Below are 20,913 nucleotides of genomic sequence, written 5' to 3' on the forward strand. Positions count from 1 at the left end.
GGTGCAATCATGGCTCACTGCAGCCTCAATCTTCAGGGCTCAAGTAATCCTCCTGTCTCAGCCTCCCAGGTAGCTGGGACTACAGGCACGCATCACCACATGTGGCTAACTTTTGTATTTTTAATTTTGGAGAGACAGGGTCTCACTATGATGCTTAGGTTGACCTCAAACTCCTGGTCTCAAGCAAGCCTCCCACCCTGGCCTCCAGAAGCTCTGGGATTACAAACATGAGCCTCTGCATCGGGCGGGTCTCCAGCAGTTTTCTTTCTTTCTTTCTTTCTCTCTCTCTCTCTCTCTCTTTCTTTTTGAGATGGAGTCTCCGTCTGTCACCCAGGCTGGAGTGCTGTGTTGTGATCTCAGCTCACTGCAGCCTCCGCCTCCCGAGTTCCAGCAATTCTCCTGCCTCAGCCTCCCGAGTAGCTGGGACTACGAGCACCCCCCACCACGCCCAGCTAATTTTTGTATTTTTAGTAGAGATGGGGTTTCCCCATATTGGCCAGGCTGGTCTCAAACTCCTGAACTGAAGTGACCCACCCGCCTTGGCCTCCCAAAGTGTTGGGATTACAGTCATGAGCCACCGCGCCCGGCCTACAGCAGTATATTTGGCCTTGCAGTCTGCAGTGAGGTATGATTGCACCACTGCACTTCAACCTGGGCAACAGCAAGACCCCAACTCTAAAACAAAACAAAACAAAACAAAACAAAAGGTCCTTGCAGTCTGGAAGGAGAATCGTTGGATCCAGACTTGGTTCCACTGATTCTCTGCTGCTCCACTTGGGACAAGTCTTTTTTTTTTTTTTTTTTTTTTGAAACAGAGTCTGGCTCTGTCGCCCAGGCTGGAGTGCAGTGGCGCGATCTCAGAACACTGCAACCTCCGCCTCCTGGGTTCAAGAGATTCTCCTTCCTCAGCCTCCTGAGTAGCTGGGATTACAGGTGCCCGCCAACACGCCCGGCTAATTTTTGTAATTTTATTTTTATTTATTTTTTTTGAGACGGAGTCTGGCTCTGTCCCCCAGGCTGGAGTGCAGTGGTGCGATCTCAACTCACTGCAAGCTCCGCCTCCCGGGTTCACGCCATTCTCCTGCCTCAGCCTCCGGAGCAGTTGGGACTACAGGCTCCCGCCATCGTGCCCAGCTAATTTTTTGTATTTTTAGTAGAGACGGGGGTTTCACCGTGTGAGCCAGGATGGTCTCGATCTCCTGACCTTGTGATCCGCCCGCCTCGGCCTCCCAAAGTGCCGGGATTACAGGCGTGAGCCACTGCGCCCAGCCTGGGACAAGTCTTTTAACCTCTTGGAGCTTGGGTCTCCCCTGATCTAAAACGGGTACAGGAGTTATATAATTGGCCTGCCATGGTGGCTCACACCTGTAATCCCAGCACTTTGGGAGGCCGAGGTGAGAGGATTGTTTGATCCCAGGAGTCCAAGACCAGCCTGGGCAATGTGCTGAAACCCTATCTCTACAAAAAATTTTAAAAATTAGGCCAGGTGTGGTGGCTCAAGCCTGTAATCCCAACATTTTAGGAGGCCAAGGTGGGCAGATCACTTGAGGTCAGGAGTTCGAGACCAGCCTGCCCAACATGGTGAAAACCCATCTCTACTAAAAATACAAAAATAGCTGGGCATGGTGGCTGTGCCTGTAATCCCAGCTACTTGGGAGGCTGAGGCAGGAGAATCTCTTGAACCTGGGAGGGCTGAGGTTGCAGTGAGCTGAGATCGCACCACTGCACTCCAGCCTGGGCGACAGAGCGAAGATCCGTCTCAAAAACCAAACCAAAACAAAACCCAAGGCTCAAACAGCCAAGGGGTCCACGGCCCCGGCCGCCCACGGTGATGCAGGTCACACACTGTTTTATGAAAACCAGAGTGAAAATGGGCGGGAGGGGTAAAGGAGGTCAAGAGACAGAACCTAGAAAGGAAGGAGGAGAGATAAGGGGCAGACGACTCGGGGAGATAAAGGGATGAGGAGAGATAAGAACCTCAATTCCTTCCTCTCTGTTTGGCACGTTCCCACTTAGAGTCCTCCGAGGGAAATGAAAGATGACTTTTTGAAATATTAGCCTAGGGACCAGGGATCCTGGCTCCCGCCTGTAATCCCAGCACTTTGGGAGGCCGAGGTGAGGGGGTCACTTGAGGTCAGCAGTTCGAGACCAGCCTGGCCAACATGGTGAGACCCCCGTCTCTACTAAAAATACAAAAATTGGGCCAGGCGCGGTGGGTCACGCCTGTAATCCCAGCGCTTTGGGAGGCCAAGGCGGGTGGATCAAGAGGTCAGGAGTTCGAGACCAGCCTGGCCAAGATGGTGAAACCCTGTCTGTACTAAAAATACAAAAATTAGCCGGGCGTGGTGGCAGGCGCAGATAATCCCAGCTACTCGGGAGGCTGAGGCAGGAGAACGGCTTGAATCCGGGAGGTGGAGGTTGCAGTGAGCTGAGATCGTGCCGCTGCACTCTAGCCTGGGGGACAGACCAAGACCCCATCTCAAAAAAAAAAAAAAAAAAATTACAGTAATTAGCCAGGCGTGGTGGTGGGTGCCTGTAACCCAGCTACTCCGGAGGGTGAGGCAGGAGAATCGCTTGAACCCAGAAAGTGGAGGTTGCAGTGAGCCAAGATCGCGCCACTGCACTCCAGCCTGGGCGACGGAGGAAGACCCTGTCTCAACAACAACAACAAAATTAGCCAGGTGTGGTGGTGCACACCTGGAGTCCTGGCTACTCCGGAGGTTGCTGTGGGAGGATCGCTGAAGCCCAGGAAACGAAGGCTGCAGTGAGCTATGATAGCACCACTGTGCTCCAGCCTGGGTGACACAGTGAGACTCAGTCTCAAAACAAAAACAAAAAAACTAATGTTTTTCCCATTCCTCATCTCCTTTCATCCCAGAAGATCCCTAGGAGGGCTTACACCACTTCGTGCTCTATTATTTTATTTTATTATTAATTTTTATTCTTAGAGACAGGGTCTTGCTCTGTCACCCAGGCTGGAGTGCGGTGGTGTGACCACAGCTCACTGTAACCTTGGCCTCCCAGGCTGAAGAGATCCTCCTGCCTCAGCCTCTTGAGTAGCTGGGACTACAGGTGCCTGCCACCACACCTGGCTAATTTTTTCAGAGATGGAAGTCTTGCTATATTGCCCTGACTGGTCCCAAAGAGATGGGATTACAGACGTGAGGCACAGTGTGCAGCCTTCATGACCCCCTCCACTGCCTTTTTTTGTTTTTTTTTGAGATGGAGTCTCACTTTGTCGCCAGGCTGGCGTGCAATGGTACGATCTCGGCTCACTGCAACCTCCACGTCCCGGGTTCAAGCGATTCTCCTGCCTCAGCCTCCCAAGTAGCTGGGATTACAGGCGCCCGCCACCACGCCCAGCTTATTTTTGTATTTTTAGTAGAGACGGGGTTTCACCATCTTGGCCAGGCTGGTCTCAAACTCCTGACTTCAGGTGACCCGCCTGCCTCGGCCTCCCAAAGTGCTGGCATTACAGGTGGGAGCCACCGCGCCCAGCCCTTCATGCCTCTTTTACAGATAAGGAAACTGAGTTTCACACAGACGTGTCCTGTGGGTGGGCATGGGACTAACAAGAGGCAGATGTGGGATTTGAACTCAGCTCCACGTGACCTCTTTGTTTATGTGCTGGCTGCGGAATGCCACCTGAGTGTGGAGGAACAGGTGCCTCACTGTCCACTGCTTTTTCAGCCTCCTTTGTAGGTCGAGAACCAGGCACAATCCCGCCTCCCTTTGGAGAAGATCCAGCGGAGGAGGCAGGGTGTGGTCAAAGCGCCAACACATGTCTGCATTCTTGTCGTTTTGCTGTTGTGGTGGTTGTTGTTTGAGACTGAGCCTCGCTCTGTCGCCCAGGCTGGGGTGGAGTAGCACGATCTCGGCTCACCGCAACCTCCACCTCCCGGGTTCAAGCGATTCTCCTGCCTCAGCCTCCCAAGTAACTGGGCTTACAGGCACCTGCCACCACGCTCGGCTAATTTTTTCTATTTTTTAGTAGAGACGGGGTTTCGCCATGTTGCTGTTTCGCCATGTTGTGGGTCGGTTCTCCAAATTCCTGACCTTCCAAAGTGCTGAGATCACAGGCATGAATCACCACACCCAACGTAGTTTTTTTGTTTTTGTTTTTGAAGACAGAGTCTTGCTTTGTCACCTAGGCTGGAGTGCAATGGCGCAGTCTCCGCTCACTGCAACCTCTGCCTCCTGGGTTCAAGCAGTTCTGTATCAGCCTCCCGAGTAGCTGGGACTACAGGCGAGCGCCACCACCCCCGGATAATTTTTGTATATTTAGTAGAGATGGTTTTCACCATGTTGGCCAGGCTGCTTTCGAACTCCTGACCTCAAGTGATCCGCCTGCCACAGCCTCCCAAAGTGCTGGGATTACAGGCGTGAGCCACCGCGCCTGGCCACCCAAAGTGGTTTTGTTTGTGACGGAGTCTCGCCTGTCGCCCAGGCTGGAGTGCAGTGGCGCCATCTCCACTCACTGCAAGCTCCGCCTCCCGGGTTCACGCCATTCTCCTGCCTCAGCCTCCTGAGTAGCTGGGACTACAGGCGCCCACCACCACGCCCGGCTAATTTTTTGTATTTTTAGTAGAGACGGGGTTTCACTGTGTTAGCCAGGAGGGTCTTGATCTCCTGACCTCGTGATCCCCCTGCCTCGGCCTCCCAAAGTGCTGGGATTACAGGTGTGAGGCACTGCGCCTGGCCACCCAAAGTTATTTTTAAATTTTTTGTAGAGATGAGGCCTCATCATTTTGCCTAAGCTGGTCCCGACCACCTGGCTTCAAGTGGTCCTCCCGGCTCAGCCTCCCAGAGTGTTGGGATTATAGGCATGAGCCTCGGCACCTGGCCTCTGTTTTTGTCCCTTTGAAGCCAGCTAATATTTCCTAGCCCTGACTTTGTGGGGTGAGCAGGAACTAGGTCTGACCTCTTGCTGAGGAGCCCCAAAGATTCTGAAGCCCCTGCTTTTGAGGGGAGACAGGGATGACCCCTCCCAGTTCCCCTCATCAGGGACAGGACTGGAGGAGTCAGACCAAGAAGGGCGGTTACAAGGCAGGTAAGGAGTTGGGACATTACCCTGAGGTCACTAGGGAGCCATGGTGGGGTTAGAGGGAGGGTGGGACTGAGTCAGATTAAAAAGTCCAGTGGGAGATGAGGAACGGCTTCTTCCAAATGAAGGCCTCAGCTGCGTGCGTGGGGAAGCCACAGGAGAGGACATGTGCCCCAACAAGAGTGGGGGTTGGACGTGGGGGTAAAGATCAGAGAAGGCCCTGTCTAGAGATGTCAGGAAGGCATGATGAAAGCTCAGGCCCTCGGGGTAGGACAGAGGAGTCAGGAGAGATCCTCACAGTCTTTGATGTCCCCAGCCCATCACCAGCGGCCCACTGACGCCAAGCGTGCGTCCCCCTTCCCTGGCCAGAGATCGGATGTCCTGATGGCCGCAGTCCAGCCTCGGGGTAGGGTGGGGAATGTCAAGTACTAGAGGCTTCCTTGATCTTCTGTGACCCAGGCCTGGGGTGACAGAGGTTGGGGGGGCAGTGAGGGTTCCTGAGGCTGCACTGAAACTTCCTTAGATCTGAGAGTGGCCACGGTGGAGGCGGGGGAGCAGGGGAGCAAAGCCAGGATCAAATCTGGGCAGTCCCTGACAAGCCACCAAGCTTCAGTTACCCTCTCTGTAAAATGCGGGTGAGGTGAGAGTAACCGAACCAAACAGAATACCAGGAGGCTTCAACCACACAACTTGGCCGGGCGCGCTGGCTCACGCCTGTAATCCCAGCACTTAGGGAGGCCAAGGCAGGTGGGTCACCTGAGATGAGGAGTCTGAGACCATCCTCGCCAATACGGTGAAACCTCATCTCTACTAAAAATACAAAAAATTATCTAGGCCTGGTGGTGCATGCCTGTAATCCCAGCTACTCGGGAGGCTGAGGCAGGAGAACTGCTTGAACCTGGGAGGCAGAGGTTGTGGTGACCTGAGATAGCGCCATTGCACTCCAGCCTGGGCGACAGAGTGAGACCCAGTCTCAAAAAAAAAAAAAAAAAAAAAAAAAGGATGGGGAGGGAGGGAGGGAAGGAAGGACGGACTCCTTTTTTTTTTTTTTTTTTTTTTTTGAGATGGAGTCTTGCTCTATTGCCCAGGCTGGAGTGCAGTGGCACGATCTCAGCTCACCACAACCTCCACCTCCCATGTTCAAGCGATTCTCCTGTCTCAGCCTCCTGAGTAGCTGGGATTACAGGTGCCTGCCACCACGCCTGGCTAATTTTTTGTATTTTTAGTAGAGACGGGGGTTTCTCCACGTTGGTCAGGCTGCTCTCGAACTCCTGACCTCATGATCTGCCCGCCTCCGGCTCCCAAAGTGCTGGGATGACAGGCATGAGTCACTGCTCCCGGCCTCTTCAGTCAGTCTTTGCGTGACTCAGTCTTTGCCAGGACCCTCCTGGCCTTAGGTCCTGTTCAGTATCTGGTCTACCATTGCCAGAAGGAGCGCATTCTGTGAGTCTTGTGATTTACGTTTTAACGTTGATGCTGGTCAGTCCTTGCGCTGAGAGCAAAACGGGGAGGAGCTGTAACGAAGCGCGGTAACCTCCTGGCACGGCAGGGCCTGGAACTCGGAGCTTTTTGTTGTGTTGTTATGTTTTGAGACGGAGAGTCTCTCTGTCGCCCAGGCAGGAGTGCACCGGTGCGATCTCAGCTCACTGCAACCTCCGTCTCCTGGGTTCAAGCAGTTCTGCCTCAGCCTCCCGAGTAGCTGGGATTATAGGCGTGCGCCACCACATCCAGCTAAGTTTTTTGTCTTTTTAGTGGAGATGGGGTTTCGCCATGTTGGCCAGGCTGGTCTCGAACCCCTGACCTCAGGTGATCCGCCTGCCTCGGCCTCCCGAAGTGCTGGGATTCCAGGCGTAAGCCACTGTGCCTGACCAACCTCGGTACTCCTGATGTTTGGGACAATATCATTTTTTGTGGTGGGGGCCGTGTAGGATCTCTGGCCTCAACCGTGTAGATGCCAGTAGCACCCCCCTAGTCCGACAATGAAAAATCTCTCTAGACATTACTAGGTATTTCCTGGCGTGACAGAGTTGGCCCCGGATGAGAACCACTGAGCTAGAGCGTTTTCTGTAACAGGTATTTGATTCTCCCTGGACAATCCCAGCCAGCAACGTCATAAAGGTAGACAAAGCAATTATCCCACTTAACAGATGGAGAAACTGAGGCACAGAAGTTGAGTAAATTGCCCAAGTCCCACAGTTGAGGCTCAGATTGCTTCCCTGAGTTCCTGAGGGCCCAGCAGCAGTGGGGTGCCCCTCCTCAGAGGCCTGAGATCCCTGTCCCACCAGCCCTGTGTTCTGCCAGCCCTGGGGCCAGGGGCTGCTAGGGGCAGTAGCTCTCTTTCCGCTTCCCTGTCGCCTTCTCAGCTCTCCAGCATCTGTTTAAGCAATGCCTCTATGAAGTTGCCTCTATAAAAAGCCCCAGGAGGCTTGAGATTGTCCGTGGCCTGGGAGAACCAACCACACCCTGACTCTCCCTGGGTGGTGGAGAAAAGTCCACACATCCATGTTGATTAATATCTATTAAAAATTTAAGGTCAGGCGCGGTGGCTCCCGCCTGTAATCCCAGCACTTTGGGAGGCCGAGGCGGGCGGATTGCGAGGTCAGGAGATTGAGACCATCCTGGCTAACATGGTGAAACCCCGTCTCTACTAAAAATACAAAAACTTAGCCGGGTGTGGTGGTGGGCACCTGTAGTCCCAGCTACTCGGGAGGCTGAGGCAGGAGAATGGCGTGAACCCGGGAGACGGAGCTTGCAGTGAGCAGAGATGGCGCCACTGCACTCCAGCCTGGGCGACAGAGAGACACTCCATCTCAAAAAAAAAAAAAAAAAAATTTAATGGGGGCATGTAATCCCAGTACTGTGGTACTGTGGTACTGTGGTACTGTGGGAGGCTGAGGCAGGAGGATCACATGAGGCCAGGAGTTTGAGACCAGCCTGGCCAACATGGCAAAACCTCATCTCCACTAAAAGTACAAAAATTAGTCTCGTATGGCAATGTGTGCCTGTAACCCTGGCTACTCTGAAGGCTGAGGCAGATGAATCACTTGAACACGGGAGGTGGAGGTTGCAGGGAGCTGAGACTGAGCCACTGCACTCTAGCCTGGGAGCTGGGCAACAAAGCAAGACCCCATCTGTACGAAAATTAAAATAATCAGCCAGGTGTGGTGGTGCACACCTTTGGCCCAACTGCTCGAGAGACTGAAGCAGGAGAATCACTTGAGCCCAGGAGTTCGAGGTTGCAGTGAGCTGAGATCCCACGACTACACTCCAGCCTGGGTGACACAGCAAGACACTGTGTCTCAAAAAATAATAATAGTAAAAAATACCCTTTATCTGAGAGATATTACTGAGTAAACAGAACTGGTTGCAGTTGAAGCTTACAGCATGAAGGCACTGGTATAATACACAGCGGAATAGGACCTCACATTTGTTTACTTTTATTATTATTTTTTTTTTTGTAGAGACAGGGTCTCACTATGTTGTCCAGGCTGGCCTCAGATTCCTGGGTTCAAGCAATCCTCCTGCCTCAGCCTCCCATAGTGCTGGGATTACAGGTGTGAGCTACTGCACCTGGCCAGGACCTCACTTTATTTATTTATTTATTTATTTTGAGGCTGGAGTGTAGTGGCTCGGTCTTGACTCACCGAAACCTCTGCCTCCCAGGTTCAAGCAATTCTTGTGCCGCAGCTTCCTGAGTAGCTGGAGCTACAGGTGTGCACCACCATGCGTGGCTACTTTTTGTATTTTTAGTACAGACAGGGTTTTGCCATGTTGGCCAGGCTGTTCTTGAAATCCTGACCTCAGGTGATCGGCCCACTTTGGCTTCTCAAAGCGCTGAGATTACAGGCGGGAGCCACCACGCCCAGCCTATATTTTTATTTATTTATTTATTTACTATTTTCTGAGAGGGAGTCTCGCTCTGTCACCCAGGCTGGAGTGCAGTGGCACGATCTCAGCTCACTGCAACCTCCGCCTCTAGGTTCAAGTGATTCTCCTGCCTCAGCCTTCTGAGTAGCTGGGACTACAGGCGTGCACCCCCATGCCTGGCTAATTTTTGTGGTTTTACTTTTTTGTAGAATTTTTTTTTTAACTGTGAATACACATTTTTTATTTGGTCATTTTTGCTTACAATTGAAACTCTGGGAATTCAAAATTAACATCCTTGCCCATGAGCTTCTTATAGACACCAGAAAAAGTTTCAACCTTTTGTTCCATATTGTTCTGCTGTGCCTTGTCCAAATGAACCTTTATGAGCCGGCTGCCATCTAGTTTCACGCAGATTCTCTAGAGTTTCAATGGTAAGCAAAAATGACTAAATAAAAAATATATATTCACGTTAAAAAAAATTTTTTTTTTTTTTTGAGACGGAGTCTCGCTCTGTCCCAGGCTGGAGTGCCGTGGCAGGATCTCCACTCACTGCAACCTTTGCCTCCCGTGTTCAAGCGATTCTCCTACCTCAGCCTCCCAAGTAGCTGGGATTACAGGTGCCCGCCACCACGCCCGGCTAATTTCTGTATTTTTAGTAGAGATGGGGTTTCACCATGTTGGCCAGGCTGGTCTCGAACTGTGGACCTCGTGATCCTCCCACCTCAGCCTCCCGAAGTGCTGGGATTACAGGTGTGAGCCACCGTGCCTGGCAATTTTTGTGTTTTTAGTAGGGACAGGGTTTCTCCATGTTGGCCAGGCTGGTGTCAAATTCCTGACCTCCAGTGATCCACCCACCTCGGCCTCCCACAGTGCTGGCATTACAGGCGTGAGCCACCGTGCCCAGCCCACATCTTTATTAGGAGTACGCACATGTGTACGTGTGTAGGCATGTGCTGTGGGTGGAGTCATGTCCCCACAGAATGCACAGGTTCCTGTCCTAATCCCCAAGGCCTCAGAATGTGACCGTATTTGGAAAAAGGTCATTGCAGATATAATGAGTTAAGATGACATCATTAGGGTGGGCCGTGACGCAGTATGACTGCTGTCCTTATCAAAAGAGGAAATTTGGGTACAGACACGCACATAGGGAGAACCCCACATGAAGATGCAGGCAGACATCGGGGTGTCACTCCTACAAGACAAGAAACGCCCAGGATTGCTGGCCAATGCCAGAAACGGAGACGCCAGGGACAGATTCTCCCCCTGCCCTCAGAAGGACCCAGCCCTACCCACACCTTCCTCTTGGACTTCTGGCCTCCAGAACTGTGAAACAATAAATTTCTCTTGTTTAAGCCTCTCAGTTTGTCGTAATTATTACCTAGCAAACCAGTGCAGTGTGGTGTGTGTGTGTGTGTGTGTGTGTGTGTGTGTGTGTATGTGTGTGAGTGTGGCTAGGAAAAATTTTAAAAAGAGATGCAGCCGGGTACAGTGGCTCACGCCTGTAATCTCAGCACTTTGGGAGGCCAAGGTGGGCGGATCATCTGAGGTCAGGAGTTCAAGACCTGCCTGGCCAACATGGCGAAACCCTGTCGCTACTAAAAATACAAACATTAGCTGGGTTTGGTGGCACGTGCCTGTAATCCCAGCTACTCAGGAGGCTGAGGCAGGAGAATCGCTTGAACCTGGGAGGTGGAGATTGCAGTGAGCAAAGATCACGCCACTGCACTCCAGCCTGGGCGAATGAAACTCTATCTCAAAAAAAAAAAAAAAAAAAGGCCTGGCGCAGTGGCTCACGCCTGCAATCCCAGCGCTTTGGGAGGCCAAGGCGGGTGGATCACAAGGTCAGGAGATCGAGACCATCCTGGCTAACATGGTGAAACCGCATCTCTACTAAAAAATACAAAAAAATTAGCCGGGCGTGGTGGCGTGTACCTGTAGTCCCAGCTACTTGGGAGGCTGAGGCAGGAGAACGGTGTAAACCTGGGAGGTGAAGCTTGCAGTGAGCCGAGATCGCGCCACTGCACACTAGCCTGGATGACAGAGCGAGACTCTGTCTCAAAAAAAAAAAAAAAAAAAAGCAATAAGCTGACGATAGGAAATGTAATGAAATTAAAGAGGTCTGAGCTGCACTTCCTTAATTCTGTACAAGTGAAATGGATGTGAACATGATTTGCATAATAAAAATTAATTAGAAAACCAAAGAATTATAAGGCAAGTCATCCTTAATGGAGAGCTTCCACTTCTAGGATTATAAATTGGTATACTGTTCCTGGCTTCATGCTATAAAAACTGGCAAATAAATCATAGTAATAAATGACAAAAAACAAACAAAAAGGCCGGGCGCAGTGGCCTACCCCTGTAATCTAGCACCTTGGGAGGCCGAGACGGGCGGCCACCTGAGGTCAGGAGTTCAAGACCAGCCTAGCCAACATGGTGAAACCCTGTCTCTACTAAAAAAAAATATATATATATATATATTAGCCGAGCGTGGTGGCGGATGTCTGTAATCCTAGCTACTTGGGAGGCTGAGGCAGGAGAATCGTTTGAACCCGGGAAGCAGAGGTTGCAGTGAGCCGAGATGGTGCCACTGCACTCCAGCCTGGGCGGCAGAGCAAGACTCCATCTGAAAAAAATAAAATAAAATAAAATAAATAAACAAAATAAAATAAATGTTCAATTAAATTGTTATTGACTATGGCCGGGAGGGGTGGCTCCGCGCCCAGCCTCACCTAGACTATTTTTAAGTGAGCAGAGAGACACAGGGGAGGCCTGGGAGGTCAGACAGCTGATTAAGCAACAGAGCCAGGTCAGGCGTGTGGAACCGTCCAGATTCCAGGGCCAGCTCCTCTTCCTCAGCCCCGGGCTGCATCTTAGGACAATGGGCTTATTGAGACTTAACTCACATATAATGCACCCATTTAGAGCATACAATTCCATGGTTTGTAATATATTTTCAGAGTCACGCAGCCATCACTGAAATCAAATTGTAAAATACTTTCATCACTCAAATGAAAACCGCATCCCTCTCAGCGGTCATTCCCCACCCACTGGCACCCACACGTCCCCCTCCTGTTTCTGTGGATGGGCCTTTCCTGAACATTCTGATCACACACTGTGTGACCTTTGTGTCTGGCGTCTGTCACTGAGTGTGATGTCTTCTAGGTACATCCATGCTGTGACTTGTGTCAGAGACTCGCTCCTTTTTTTTATGACTGATAATATTCTTTTTTTTTTTTTTTTGAGACGTAGTCTTGCTCTGTTGCCCAGGCTGGAGTGCAGTGGCACAATCTTGGCTCACTGCAACCTCTGCCTCCCAGTTCATGGGATCCTCCTGCCTCAGCCTCCCATGTAGCTGGGATTACAGGCGTGCACCACCACGCCTGGCTAGTTTTTGTATTTTTAATAGAACTGGGGTTTCACCATGTTGGCCGGGCTGGTCTCGAACTCCTGACCTCAAGTGATCCGCCTGCCTCTCAAAGTGCTGGGATTACAGGCGTGAGCCACTGCGCCCGGCCCACGGCCGATAATATTCTGTTGTAAGGATATATCCCGTCATCGATCCATGCATCATTAGCAGACATTTGAGTTGTTTTCACTTTTTGGCTATTATGAATCACGCTGCTACCGACGCTTGTGTACACGCTTTTGTTTGAACACCTGTTTTCAGTTGTCTGGAGTATATTCCTAGGAGTGAACTGCTGAATTGCGTGGTGATTCCACATTTATTTAACCCTTTGAGGAAATGCCAGTCTGTTTTCCAAAACAGCTGCATCTGCCTCCTAGACATCTGAAGGATTCAATGAATGTGTATTGAGCATCCACCATAGGCAATGCTCTGAACCAAACAGGCAGGCCACAGGGAGGAAGCCGACTTATGGAGGCAAAAAAAAAATCAGAGAAGGCCTGGCTGAGCAAGTGACATTTAAGCGGACTTGAGGAAGAGGAAGTGGGCCGGGCATGGGGGCTCACGTCTGTAATCCCACCACTTTGGGAGGCCGAGGCGGGTGGATCACGAGGTCAGGAGTTCAAGACCAGCCTGGCCAAGATGGTGAAACCCTGTCTCTACTAAAAATACAAAAATTAGCCGGGCGTGGTGGCAGGCGCGTGTAATCCCAGCTACTCGGGAGGGTGAGGCAGAGAATTGCTTGAACCCGGGAGGCAGAGGTTGCAGTGAGCCGAGATCCAGCCACTGCACTCCACCCTGGACGACAGAGTGAGACTCCGTCTCAAAAACAAAAGAGGAGGTGAGCAGCCCCAACTTGGGCCAGAAGCCTAGACTGCTGCTGGGAGGTCCCTGATCCACCAGAGCGGAGCCTCCTGACCCATCCTCACGAAGTCCTTGCCATCTCCCTTCACCACCATCTTTCCCCAAACACTTCCAGCCCAGCTCCCAACCCCACCCCCTGCCTGACCCACACCCAGTTCTCAGCTTCGCAGCATCCCAGTCTCTCTGTCCTGGATATCGTGTGATGTCCCCATTGCACAGGAGGGAAAGCCGAGACCCCAGAGGGAGAGCAGCCCCTATGGCCAGAAGCCCTCGGATCCGGACGTCGGGGGCTCTAAACTGAGTAAATACATAGGAAACTTCTCCGCCAGGTTTTGCAGGATGTTAAGAACAGGTCCCACCTTGCCTAGGGCTGGGGGCTGCCTCGCAGGACCTTAACCCTAGCAACCCACCTCCGTCCCCATGGCAACCGGGGCGGGGCCCGACCCGGATCCGCCGGTCGCCCCATCCGGCAGCGGCTGGGAGTCTTGCCTTCAGAGAGGGAGGAGGAGTCCGCGCCTCTCCTACTGGCCCTTTAAGAGGCTCCGCCCGGCAAGTCCACCACTCGCTCCCGATTGGTCCCGAGCGCGGCCGAGCGCAGCCGAACTTGACGCACCGCCCGCCGCCTTCCTTACCAACCTCCCACGCGACTCAGCAGCCTCCCCAGCCAATCGCCGGCCGGCGCGCCGATCGGTATCTGCATGGGCACGCCCGGGGGGAAGGTCTCACCCAATGGGACCGTTCGCCGAGGCCTTCATTAGCATGCCGGGGGCGGGGAGGGGCGGGGCGGCCGACGGGGGCGGGCTGCGGGCGGTTGGTTGGAGCGTCGCGCAGTCGGGAGGTCCGGGAAAGTTTCTTTGGAGGTGAAAACAGCCGCGGAACTCCCGGCCCTGAGAGGGGGCGGGGGTGCAGGGGTCCCAGGGCCGGGCCGGGGTCTTTCCTGGCCCGGGGGAAACCGGCCCAGGCCTCCCGGGGGGGCAATCGCCCAACAAAGGATTCTTGGGGCGCCCGCCCTCGAGGACTTCCCCGCCCCCGGATCCGGCCCCCCCAGCGCTCCGGGCCCGGCATCCCGGGGCTCTCCATCGCGGGGTACCCCAGTTCGCGGTCTGCCATCGGGCAGCCCGGGCGCTACTCACCTCCGTCCGCGTCCGTGTTCCAGGTCCGGCCCGGAGCGGCCATGTCCCACGGCCCCAAGCAGCCCGGCGCGGCCGCCGCGTGAGTGCACTGATCCCCTCCCCACGCCCTCGCTACTTTCCGGGCTGCAGCCCTAGCTCCTGAACCCCTGACCCAGTCCCCCCCGCCGGAGTCTTGACTCCCCCACCTGGGTCAGGGGGCTTCTCCCTCCACCCAATTCTGCACCCCCCACCTCGGCCTCCAGTCCCTCCCAGGAGCCCCGCTTGTCCCACCTTCCCCGGATACTGACCCCATCAGACCCTGCCTCCTTGGGCTCATGCACTCTCGCTGCAGCCCCGCCGTCGGGGGTCAAAACGCCCTGGGGTGGGCTTTTGGGGGAGGGGAGATTCTTGGGACAGGGCTGACCGCGGTATCCTTGGCTCCAGGCCGGCGGGCGGCAAGGCTCCGGGCCAGCATGGGGGCTTCGTGGTGACTGTCAAGCAAGAGCGCGGCGAGGGTCCACGCGCAGGCGAGAAGGGATCCCACGAGGAGGAGGTGAGAGTCCCTGCGCTGAGCTGGGGGAGGCCCCGGGCTCCCGCCCCAGCCTCGAAGCCCCGCCCCAGGCTGGATTTGAATTGCTTGTGGCTCCGCCCACAGCCCATTTTCCTCTGGAAGCTGAGACCCCGCCCCGTGCGAGCTGCCACGCCCCCGACAGTTCCTCTGCCACTCTAAGTCCAGGCCCCGCCCACCGCACAATGCCAGCTCTGCCCACTCTAAGGTCCCGCCCACTTCCACTCCTTGGGGGCGGCACCCTCCCCTTGGTCCTGTAGGCCCGTTCTCCAGCAAAAAACCACGCCCACCAAGCAGAGGCCACGCCCACAACCGAAGTCAACGCCAACCCTGTGCTCAAACCTCGGCCCATAGTTCCTCAGATCCCCTCACCCGTGGCCAGGGATCCCACTAACCCACCGTGTCCTGACTGCTGACCGGCCCCTACCTCCATCTTTTCCGGGTTCTTCCTCCCAGCTAGTCCCCGCCCCCATCCCCGCCCATACGCGTTAGGCCCCGCCCATGCCCCTCTGAGCCCTGCCCCAGTACGCCAGGCCCCCCTCCCAACGACGCAGCCCGGTTCTGCAGCCGGTGAAGAAACGCGGCTGGCCCAAGGGCAAGAAGCGGAAGAAGATTCTGCCGAATGGGCCCAAGGCACCGGTCACGGGCTACGTGCGCTTCCTGAACGAGCGGCGCGAGCAGATCCGCACGCGCCACCCGGATCTGCCCTTTCCCGAGATCACCAAGATGCTGGGCGCCGAGTGGAGCAAGCTGCAGCCAACGGAAAAGCAGGTAGGTGGGCGGGGCGCCGAGCAGGGCTGGCGGGGTCCACGGACTACCCCCCAGTAGCCCCGACCCCCAAAGGATTCCACGTGCAGGGTTTTTCCTTCTGCCTGGAGAAATGCCCACCCATAACCAACTTTTTTTTTTTTTTTTTTTGTGAGATGGAGTCTTGCTCTGTTGCCCAGGCTGGAGTGCAGTGGCGTGATCTCAGCTCACTGCAACCTCCGCCTCCCGGCTTCAAGCAATTCTCCTGTCTCGGCCTCTCAGGTAGCTGGGATTACAGGCGCGTGCCACCATGCCCTGCTAATTTTTGTATTTTTAGTAGAAATGGGGTTTCGCCATGTTGGCCGGGCTGGTCTCGAACTCTTGACCTCAAATGATCCACCCACCTCAGCCTCCCAAAGTACTGATATTAAAGGCGTTAGCCACCGTGGCCAGCCCATGACCAGCTTTTGGGGGCGCGGCTAGCAAGAGGCAAGACAGATTGAAAACTGGATGACCAACAAAGATATGTCTAAGAAGTCAGGATGGGGCCTGGATTTTTTGCGAAACCCGATTTTCATATCCTGTTAGTTTAAAAATTGCAAAAACATCCCGGAAATGTAACAAAAGCCAAAACTGCTTTGCATCCCTGTAAGTGAGATTTCAAAGAGAGAAACGGGTGCGGGAGGGAGTCCAGGCATCCGCATACGCTTGGAGGTTGGGTTCCTGCCCATGACTCTGGCGTCCGGGAGTGGTTTGTCAGGGCTGGAGTTGGGGAAGAGTCCGGGGCATGGGAAGTGATGTGGGAGCTCGGAGGTCCCTGAGCAACAGGCGGAGGAGCCGGTTCTGTCCGCCTGGAGGGAATAGGGAGCTATAGAAGGTTCAGGAGAGGGGGAGGGTGCTGTGAAAGCTGAGTGATAAAAGACTGGATCCTGGCGTTGGAGGCTTCCCCTGCTACAAGCCTTCTGGTGCTGCCCCCCAGCGGTACCTGGATGAGGCCGAGAGAGAGAAGCAGCAGTACATGAAGGAGCTGCGGGCGTACCAGCAGTCTGAAGCCTATAAGATGTGCACGGAGAAGATCCAGGAGAAGAAGATCAAGAAAGGTGGGAGGGGTCGGGCGCGGTGGCTCACGCCTGTCATCCCAGCACTTTGGGAGGCCGAGGCGGGTGTATCACCTGAGGTCAGACCAGCCTGGCCAACATAGTGAAACCCTCCCCCTCTACTAAAAATACAAAAATTACCTGGGCATGGTGGCGGGTGCCTGTAATCCCAGCTACTCGGGAGGCTGAGGCAGGAGAATTGCTTGAACCCGGGAGGTGGAGGTTGCAGTAAGCCAAGATTGCACCATTGCACTCTAGCCGGGGCGACAGGGCGAGACTCCGTCTCAAAAAAAAAAAAAAAAGAAAAATGAAAGGTGGGAGGGGCCGGTGCGAGCAGTTGGGGTCCTGCTCTTTGGGGTGCGACCTCAGCCCAGGCAGGGCCTCCCTCCGTGGGACACAGTCCCGTGGGTTGGGCGGGGGAAAGATACATAGCCAGACAGGAGTGAAGGGGGCTCACTCGGTACAGCGATGGGGGATGTCCAGACGCGGGGCACTCAGGTGGGGAGCTGGAGCCGGCTGAGCAGCGCTGACCTAGGGTGCGGGGCGTGGTCCCTGGAGGCCTGGGAGGTTGACCCTGCCCTTCCCCTCCCCCGCCAGAAGACTCGAGCTCTGGGCTCATGAACACTCTCCTGAATGGACACAAGGTAAGCGACCTTCCTCCTCTCAAAGCACCTGGGGGAGAAAGGTCTGGAGGCTTCTAGAACCCTGAGTCAGAGCCAGTGCTCGCCCAGATGTGTGCAAGCAGGGGCGGTGCCGCTGCACCGTGGGGACGCTGTTGATTGTACTCCCACCGGGGTGTCCCAGGAGACCCTCCTAGGCTTGGGGCACACCCAGAAAGAGCGTGGCTGCCTTCTACCACCAGTAAATTGCCACCTTGTCCCTTCATCTTAGGGTGGGGACTGCGATGGCTTCTCCACCTTCGATGTTCCCATCTTCACTGAAGAGTTCTTGGACCAAAACAAAGGTGAGCGGTAACTGCGCTCCTGATGCGAACTCCGTGGAACTGGGTGGTAGAGGGGGCCGTGGGCCAGGAGGGCCCCAAGACTGGAGGAGGCGGATCGGGAGGTTCCCTATGAGCGTCCAGGCGCATGCTGTCGCTCCAGAGGCTGATGTGGAGCAGGAGGCAGAGGGCGCAGTGAGGGAAACCTGGGCAGGGGCACGTCCCGGGCAAAAGCCCGGAGGTAGGGGAGAGGGGAGGCGCAGGCTTTGACCCCGCTCCCCCCCGGCGCAGCGCGCGAGGCGGAGCTTCGGCGCTTGCGGAAGATGAATGTGGCCTTCGAGGAGCAGAACGCGGTACTGCAGAGGCACACGCAGAGCATGAGCAGCGCGCGCGAGCGTCTGGAGCAGGAGCTGGCGCTGGAGGAGCGGAGGACGCTGGCGCTGCAGCAGCAGCTCCAGGCCGTGCGCCAGGCGCTCACCGCCAGCTTCGCCTCACTGCCGGTGCCGGGTGCGGGCCACGCCCATCTCCCAGTCCCGCCCCGGTCACCCGGCCCCGCCCGCCTCCCCCCTCTCCCCTCCTCCTCTCTTGCCCCCTTCCCCTGTCGCCAGGTGCCGCCCATCGCCCCGTCCCCTCTTCCCCAGTCACCCGGCCCCGCCTATCGCCCCGCCCTCATCACCCCCAGTTCCGCCTCCTCCCCGACCCCCGCACCCCTACCCCATAGCTCGGTCTGGTTCTTCCCAGACCACCCCCGAGCTCCGCTCCGCGCCCCATTACTCGGCCGGGTCCCTGACCTCGCCCCCACCGGCCGCGCCTCCCGGCCACGACCTCTCCCGACGCGTCCCCGCTTACTCGCTTCCTCCCGCAGCCCCTTTGTGCCCCCACCCTTTGCGCCCCCACCGCTCCCTACCGGCCCCCCCGTCGCTGGCCCCTCTCCCTCGCCAACCCCCGACCAGCCTGAGCACTGACCCAGCCTCCCCGCTCGCCACGCCACGTTCCCATTCACCCCACCTCCCCACGCCCCCATCACCCATCCCTCCCCACGCCCCGCTGACGCCTGAGCCCCCTCCAGCACCCAAGTCACGTCCCACGCGACCCCAGCCCCCCGGTGTCATCCCCATCTCCCCGACCTCGTTCCCTCCGTCCGTGACTGTCCTCAGCAGACCCTGGACGCCCGCCGCTCTAGCCCCGCCTCCCCACCCTGCCCCCGTCCTCGCCATCCTCCTGCCCCGGCTTACCTTAGCCCACCCTGCGCCGCTCCTGCGCTGGCGGTGTCCGGACCTCTGAGCGCCCGCGCGACCCGCCCTGAGTCATCCCCTACCACTGCCCTGGAGCCCCCGCCCCGCGACTCCCCGGCACCCTCGCCTGACCTTCCCGCCTGTCCCCCAGGCACGGGCGAAACGCCCACGCTGGGCACTCTGGACTTCTACATGGCCCGGCTTCACGGAGCCATCGAGCGCGACCCCGCCCAGCACGAGAAGCTCATCGTCCGCATCAAGGAAATCCTGGCCCAGGTCGCCAGGTGTGTGCCGGGCGAGGCGGGGCGGGGCCGGGGTTCAAGGCCCGGATGTGCCCGCCCTGGGGTTCCGCAGGTCCGCGAGGGCCGCTGGGTGGGACTCCGCAGCTTACTAGAGATCACCTCCCGGAGGGGCCTACCTGCGGTCGCCCCTGATGCACCAGTGCTAGGATGGCCATGGAGACCCCCGGGCTGGCGGGACCCACTCGGGGGCACCAGAACTTCCCTAAAGCTTCTCAGGGTGGATCCCAGCGCCCGGGTTAGATAGGTTCAACGCCTGTCCCCCAACCCTGGCATCTGTTGGAGCAGCTGATGGGCCATGGTCTCTGGGGTTCCCCAGGGCCGGGGTGGGGGCCAGAGATGATGAGGGCCTCATCCCGGGCCCTCCTCTCTCGTTTCAGCGAGCACCTGTGAGGAGTGGGCGGGCCCACGATGCAGAGGAGAAGCTGTGGGCGCGGTCCTGCCACACCCCACCCCGTGGACGAGAGGCTGGGGGTCCACCCTTTGGGGCCTGGTCCCATCCTGCACCTTGGGGGCTCCAGCCCCCCTAAAATTAAATTTCTGCAGCATCCCTTTAGCTTTCAATCTCCTCAGCTCCCTGAACCCAGAAAAAGCACTCGCTGCGCGATACACCCAGAAGAACCGCACAGCCGAGGGTGCCCCTCCTCGGAGGACAGCCACACGCTACACTGGCTCTCCGGGCCACCCCCAGGACACAGGGCAGACGAAACCCACCCCCAGCACACGGCAGGACTCCCCAAATTACTCACTACGGGGGGCTGTGCCATAGGCCACACAGGAAGCTGCCTTGTGGGGACTTACCTGGGGTGTCCCCCGCATGCCTGTACCCCAGATGGGTGGGGGCCGGCTTTGCCCATCCTGCTCTCCTCCAGCCGAGGGACCCTGGTGGGGGTGGCTCCTTCTCACTGCTGGATCCGGACTTTTTAAATAAAAACAAGCAAAATTTGTGTTTTAAGCCTGTGAGTGTGTAAGGTTGTTTGGGGTGGTGTGGAGGGTTCAGAAGGTGCAGCCTGGGCCCCCCATGACATTCCCTGCTGGGGGCGCCAGGCCTGCTCTCTTTACCTCTAGCAGAGCCTCGGAGCTTCTCAGATAGGGAGACGGGAGCCCAAACTTGCCGGGGTTCACAGAGCAAGTCAATGGCTGGGCAGGTGTCTCCATCCCTCCCCTACCTAAAGTTGGGCATTGTGGGCTCAGCACACGTGGGGGACTTGAAGCACAGGGGACAGTCACGGCTGCTCAATTCATCCTTCAACTTGTGTCTGCACGGGGGTTCAAGTCCACTTTGTAGCACAGTGACTTTGGGTGGGCCACGGTTTTGTTTATTGTGTAAAATACGCAACATGAACCTTACCATTATAGCCATTTTGTTTATTAGAGATGCGGTCTCACTCTGCCACCCAGGCTGGAGTGCAGTGGCCCAATCATAGCTCACTGCAGCCTTGAACTCCTGGGCTCAAGCCATCCTCCTGCTTCAGCCTCCTAAACCCTGGGATTACAGGCGTGAGCCACCGCGCCTGGCCATTTTAGCCATTTTAAAATGCACAATTCAGTGGCATTTAGTACATCACAATTTTGTGCAATCATCACCTTTATCTAATGTCAACGCATTCTCATCACCCCCAAAGGAAGTCCTGTCCTCATCAACAGTCACTCTCATCCCCTCCCCAGCTCCTGGCACACACAAATCCCCTTCCTACCTCTGTGGATTGACGTGTCCTGGATATGGGACCACACACT

At 56.0% G+C, this 20,913-nt stretch overlaps 1 protein-coding gene across 2 annotated transcripts; it reads left to right on the top strand.

Moving 5' to 3' along the window:
* The first annotated feature begins 13,959 nt into the window (after positions 1-13,959).
* Positions 13,960-20,131, top strand: HMG20B (high mobility group 20B). Of its 2 annotated transcripts, none has more exons than XM_016937050.4 (10): positions 13,960-14,038; positions 14,335-14,390; positions 14,735-14,843; positions 15,426-15,629; positions 16,585-16,705; positions 17,300-17,346; positions 17,594-17,666; positions 17,934-18,149; positions 19,029-19,161; positions 19,557-20,131. In XM_016937050.4, the coding sequence occupies exons 2-10, from the start codon at positions 14,353-14,355 to the stop codon at positions 19,567-19,569; spliced, it is 954 nt and encodes a 317-aa protein (XP_016792539.1). In that variant the 5' UTR covers positions 13,960-14,038; positions 14,335-14,352; the 3' UTR covers positions 19,570-20,131. The 2 variants fall into 2 exon arrangements, with proteins under 2 accessions (XP_016792539.1, XP_016792540.1); XM_016937051.4 differs by having other exon boundaries at positions 17,303-17,346.
* Positions 20,132-20,913: the final 782 nt, after the last annotated feature.

Source organism: Pan troglodytes, chromosome 20 (assembly GCF_028858775.2).
Source record: "Pan troglodytes isolate AG18354 chromosome 20, NHGRI_mPanTro3-v2.0_pri, whole genome shotgun sequence".
NCBI classification, from domain to species: domain Eukaryota; kingdom Metazoa; phylum Chordata; class Mammalia; order Primates; family Hominidae; genus Pan; species Pan troglodytes.